Consider the following 6000-nt stretch of genomic DNA (forward strand, 5'->3'; position numbering starts at 1 on the left):
TTTCTCTATCCACTTCCTCCACACCTTGCATAATTCTGTACACTTGCCTAATTTTGTACAGCAGCATAAAGCATGTCTTTTAAATTGTTTTAAATTGTGTTTTAAATTGTTTTTAAAAGTTGTGTTTTTAAATTTGTATATTTGTTTTTAATGTTTTTAGTTATTGTAAACCGCCCAGAGAGCTTCGGCTATGGGGCAGTATATAAATACAATAAATAAATAAATAAAGTAAATCCAGGAGTTCTGAAACTGTGCCTGTCAAGAAATATTGTCAGCCCTGGCACAACAGGAGCTGGGGACCTGGCATAACACAATGTCTTTGACCTGCTGCGAAGGGAACAAAAGTTACTCCTACCTCTTTTGTTCTCCATGACCAACAGAGCAAAAACCTTTCCAAATTGCTCCTTTTGTGCGTTTGAGCACAGACAGAAGAAAAACACACAACAACAACAACAATCTTGCTTTGACAGATTCGTTTCCTTGAGTGACTCGGAAGGGTTATGTAATGTTCAGTCTCAGTGAAAAGGCCTGCCTGTTTTATAGCTATACTGTTTAAAAGCCTCACCTCTGCCTTTTTCCCTTCCAAAGATGCACTGAACCAAAATGGTCTCATTACAGAATACAAGGAGCTGTCATACAGCAGTTTGGTCCACCTAGACTAGCATTGTCTGCTCTGACTGGTAGCAGCTCTCCAGAGTCTCAGGCAGAGGTCTTTCCCAGCACTCTCTCTAACAGTGAACTCAAGTGGTGAGTGCCAACAAGAGTGGAGCCAACACAGTTGTTGTTGTTGTTATGTGCCTTCAAATCGATTACGACTTATGGCGACCCTATGAATCAATGACCTCCAAGAGCATCTGTCGTGAACTGCCCTGTTCAGATCTTGTACTAGCAAACAAGAAACAAGTGGGAGGATTCAGCATGCTCAAGGCATTCCTAATACCCATCAAAGGCTGGCGTAGTACAGAAACCTAAAGGGCCAACACACACAGACACAAATAGCTGATTGAGAACTGATCTGCATGCTCAGTTTCCACAGGGTATTTACTGTCAATTGGAAAGCACAAACAGAGAGACAGAGCTTGGAAAAGTTACTTTTTTTGAACTACAACTCCCATCAGCCCCAGCCAGCATGGCCACTGGATTGGGCTGATGGGAGTTGTAGTTCAAAAAAGTAACTTTTCCAAGCTCTACAACAGGAGCACTTCTGTTTGGAGAGAAGATGCTTTGCAACACTTTGTTCCATGTCCCACTTAGTTCAAGGTGTTAATTAACAAGGCCCTGAACAACTTGGGTCCAGAATAGCTTTAGGACTGCCTGATCCCTTCTGTCCCTCCCTGATCATTTCAGATCTTCGGGACAGTCTCTGCTGGTGGTCCCCCATGGCTCAGACACAGGGCTCACATCCACTAGAAGCCATGCTGAGCCCAAGCCTGCGGAACTCCCTCCCAACTGAGATCAGACAGGCAACCTCCTTGCTGAACTTCAAGCACCTGATAAAGTATTTCTTATTCCAGCAGGCCTTTTAAGGTAGTGTTTGGATTTATGTTTAGCTTTATGATGATTTTTTACACTTTCACTCTCTGTATGCACACCACTCAGAAACGCTACTGATTAAGCAGTACAGAAATGCCATAAACAAACAAACAAATAAATAAATAGCCACCCGTTCACAGCTGCTCATTTTTAAACAGCCATTTGCCCTAGTTAATATGAGCCTTGCTTTGTGTTGCCTGATAAAAATGTTAGAAACAAGATATTTGGGAGTGTGGTGCCGGAAACAACGGACCTTGTTTACAAAGGAAGGACATCCATTTTATTATCTCAGACTGTACCGCTTTGGAAAAAGAGATGGTCACGTTGCAATAAGGGACAGCTGATCATCCAAGCATTGCCATACTTTGGGAGGGTTGATGGGGTGGGCATGAAAGGTTTGAAGGGTTGGCTGGGCGGAAGAAGTGAAGCCACTGCATTGGGGCCTTGTTAATGTCTTCACACACATCAACAAGGGCCAACAGGTTTCCCAAAGAGCCCGTGTCTTTGTGGGTGGGGAAGGGTGATGAATCCACAGGGTGTCTATGAAAAGATTTCTCGGGAAAGGAATGTGAGTCTACGGGGTTCTTTTGGAATAGTTTGCATCTTTGCTGGGACTTATAGGGAGCTGCAAAATCTGTTTGCAATGCCTGGGCTCAGCCCTGGAACAGGCAATGAGAATGTTTCTGAGCATGTGCGAAGCACTTGTTCCGTGCTGTGTAGAAACACAGGGTAGTATTCAACTAAACTGTACTCAAAGTAGACCCACTGAAATCAATGGACCTATGTTAGCCAGATGTCCATTAATCTCAATGGGTCTACTTTAAGTAGAATTCAGTTGGCTAAAAGCCACAGTCTGCTGCCTTTAACCAGGTCAGAACTATGGGTGGTATTCAAATATTCATAGGGTGGCTGTAAGTCGGAATCAACTTGAAGGCAGTTCATTTCCATTTTTTTTCAATAGTACTCTTATGCAGAGTATAGCATGAGCAACATAGGTTCATTAATTTTAATGGTCTGCTCTGAGTAAGATTTAGTTGAATTCAACCCATTTGTCTAACTAACTCAGTGTTACCTACTCAGACTGGCAGCAGCTCTCTCTGGGCTCTTTGAGAGAGGTCTTTCCCATCACTTGTTATGACCTGATCCTTCTTGCCCTGAGCCTTCATGCAGAGCAGGGGCCCATCCATCCACCTGTCAATCTCCTGACATGACAAAGAAGTCAGGTGACCTCTTTTTGTCTGCACGTGCTTTGCACGCCCAGAGGGACACTGCACCTTGCAAGCCCCCCCAAATCAGCTGTGCTCTTCCAGAGGTATGCCCCTTCCCTTATATGTTTTATCCCCCCCTTCCTCCCTTGAGTTCAGGCCCAGGGCAGCATCCATGTGATCCCGCTTGCCATTTTATCCCTACAACAACCCTGCAAGGTCTGGTTAGGCTGAGAGAATGTGAGCATAAGAACAGAAGAACAAAAGAAGAGCCTGCTGGATCAGGACAGGGGCGCATCTAGTCCAGCATCCTGTTCTCACAGTGGCCAACCAGGTGCCTGGGGGAAGCCCGCAAGCAGGACCCGAGTGCAAGAACACTCTCCCCTCCTGAGGCTTCCGGCAACTGGTTTTCAGAAGCATGCTGCCTCTGACTATGGTCACAGAGCACAGCCATCATGGCTATTGGCCATTGATATCCTTATCCTCCACAAATTTGTCTGGACTGCCTTCAAGTCAATCCCGGCTTATGGCAACCCTATGAATAGGGATTTCATGGTAAGCGGTATTCAGAGGGGGTTTACCACTGCCTCCCTCTGAGGCTAGTCCTCCGCAGCTGGCTAGGGCCTGCTCAGCTTGCCACAGCTGCACAAGCCAGCCCCTTCCTTTTCCGCAACTGCCAGCTGGGGGGCAACTGGGCTCCTTGGGACTCTCCAGCTTGCCCACGGCTGCACAGGTGGCAGGGCACATGACCCCTAAGCCACTCACTGTGGGGGTGATCTTTAGCTGGCCCTTGACCCGGGAGACATGAGCGGGGATTTGAACTCACAGACTCTGGACTCCTAGCCGGGCTCTCCTCCCCACTGTTCTATTCAGGGTATTTTAATTGACCTTCAAAATCAGTCAGCATTCAGTGCCCACTCTGCATGCCAAGTTCTCCTTGAGATATTTTCCTAGGGGTCCCCTCACAAACTTTTTGTACACCTGCAAACCTTGGGGTTACCCAAAGCCTGCTGCTAACCTCCCTCCTGTGCTTTGATAGTTCCATTACGGGATACACAGAGAGGATGCGATAGGGATTTTGCTGGAACCAAGGCTCACTAGGAAGTCTCAGTGCCAGGACGTCAGCCTGAGAAAGTGAAGAACTTGAGCATGTACAGAGTGCTTCCAGCCCACACCCTTTGAGCTCCTAAAGCAGGGGCGGGGAACCTATGTGGCCCTCTGGGTGTTGCGGGACTCACACTCCCATCAGCCCCAGCCGGCGTGGCCAATGGTCACAGCTTAGAAACAGAGGAATCTGCCTTATATCGAGTCAAGCCACTGGTCTGTCTGGCTCGGTACTGCCTACACTGACTGGTAACAGCTCGCCAGGATTTCAGCCACTGGCCTGGCTAGCTCAGTATTGTCTACACTGATTGGCAGTGGCTCTCCAGGGTTTCAGACCTGGGTCTCTCCTAGCCCTACCTGGCGATGAGGGGGATTGAACCTGGGACCTTGGGCATGCAAAGCAGATGCTCTACCACTTGAACTACAGCCCTTATCCCAAATGAAATGGAAATGGACTGCCTTCAAGTCAATCCCGACTTATGGTGACCCCACAAACAGGGTTTTCATGGTAAGCGGTATTCAGAGGGGGTTTACCATTGCCTTCCTCTGAGGCTGAGAGGCAGTGACTGGCCCAAGGGCACCCAGTGAGCTTCACGGCTGTATGGGGATTCGAACCCTGGTCTCCCAGGTCGCAGTTCAACACTTTAACCACTAGACCACACTGGCTCTCTTTATCCCAAATAGCTTCTCTGTAAGAACGTCTGGGATTCCAAGTTAAGTTTAACACACGCGCGCACACACACGCAGAGAGAGCGAGAGAGGCCACTATTTCAGCCCAGCCCACCGACCCGCTTCCGTGTTCCCCTCCGGAGCTGCCCCAAATCACACACGAGGCGCCTCTCTCTACTCACCCACCAAGATCCCCAGCAGGAAAATCGCCAGGAGAGCCACGAAGCCCAGCCAGCTACAGAGCGACACCTTCCTCCGGGCCATGGCGCTCGCCCAAGCAAAGGCAGGCTCGCTCTGAGCCCGGACAGGGCGGCCTGGTGCAGCCCTCTCGTCGCCCGCCCCGTCGGGGATCCAACCCATCTCTCCTCCCACTGGGAACGAACTCTCTCTCTCTTCAAGAGAAAGGAGACCGGGGAGAGGTGAGCTGAGGTTGCTGGAGGGGCGCTCCAGGCCATGAGCTTGCCCATGTGTGGGCACGGGACGTCTCCTGCCAGCAATGAAGAAGTTTGCAAAACAGCCATCAGAAAAGAACAAGGAAGGATCAGGTTATGGCTCTCCTCTTGCGGTGTGCTTAACTTGAGGGTTGTGATTTGCCTAACCGAAGTCTGAAGACCTGCAAGATTGGGCTTGTTTTGCATGAGCAGGATTTTCTTTCAGGGGTGTAGTCGTCCAGGGTCCCAGGGGGTCTTATTTATTTTATTTTATTATTTAATTTGTATCCCACCTTTCCTCCCAGCAGGAGCCCAGGGCGGCAAACAAAGCGCTAAAAACACTTTAAAACATCATAAAAACAGATCTTAAAATACATTAAAACAAAATAGCGTTAAAAACATTTTAAAAAAACCCTTACCTTTTGGGTCCCAGCAGGGTCCTTATGTCTTCAGTGCCCTTTCCTGCTGATTGGAGCCAATTGAAGAAAAAGGAGGTGAGCTAGCCGATGAGAAGACTCTTCTCAGTAGCTAACACACTCCTCTTTAGTCTTCGTATGGCAACCAAGAAGAGACCCTTAGGAAAGGAATTTCCTTACTGTACATCATCTTAGTACATTTGCCCATTTATGTGCCCAGAAAATAGTAGATCTAGCTGAAAGGCAACACATGAAGATCTGCATTGATTGTTGGAATACATCGCTAGGGGAAAGCACTCCAAACAAAAAGCCTGAAAGCTCATTTTATAGAATAATCTTAGAAGGCTGTATAATTTTAGAAGGGGGAGTGGCTGTGAAGGGGCGCGGTGCGACTATCATGAAGGGACCCTGCACTTCTGAATTTATTTATTTATTAATTATTATTTGATTTATATCCCACCCTTCCTCCCAGCAGGAGCCCAGGGCAGCAAACAAAAGCACTAAAAGCACTTCAAAACATCATAAAAACAGACCTTAAAATACATTAAAAGAAAACAACTTTTAAAACATTTTTTTTAAAGGCTTTAAAGACATCTTTTAAAAAGGGTTAAAAAAAAAAGGTTTAGAGGAAAAAAATCTTAA

The 6000-nt window shown here is 47.3% G+C and overlaps 1 protein-coding gene across 2 annotated transcripts in view; it reads right to left on the bottom strand.

The window, feature by feature from the left end:
* Positions 1 to 4863, bottom strand: part of LOC133385572 (N-acetylated-alpha-linked acidic dipeptidase 2-like) — a 52584-nt gene extending 47721 nt beyond the window's left edge. The window contains exon 1 of one of the 2 annotated variants that reach the window (XM_061628872.1): positions 4694 to 4863. In XM_061628872.1, coding sequence (XP_061484856.1) covers positions 4694 to 4775 — 82 coding nt within the window. In that variant the 5' untranslated portion in view covers positions 4776 to 4863. The remainder of the gene's footprint in view (positions 1 to 4693) is intronic. The other variant, XM_061628871.1, reaches the window with a different exon arrangement.
* Between the last annotated feature and the right edge of the window lie 1137 nt (positions 4864 to 6000).

Source organism: Rhineura floridana, chromosome 5, assembly GCF_030035675.1.
Source record: "Rhineura floridana isolate rRhiFlo1 chromosome 5, rRhiFlo1.hap2, whole genome shotgun sequence".
Lineage (NCBI taxonomy): Eukaryota > Metazoa > Chordata > Lepidosauria > Squamata > Rhineuridae > Rhineura > Rhineura floridana.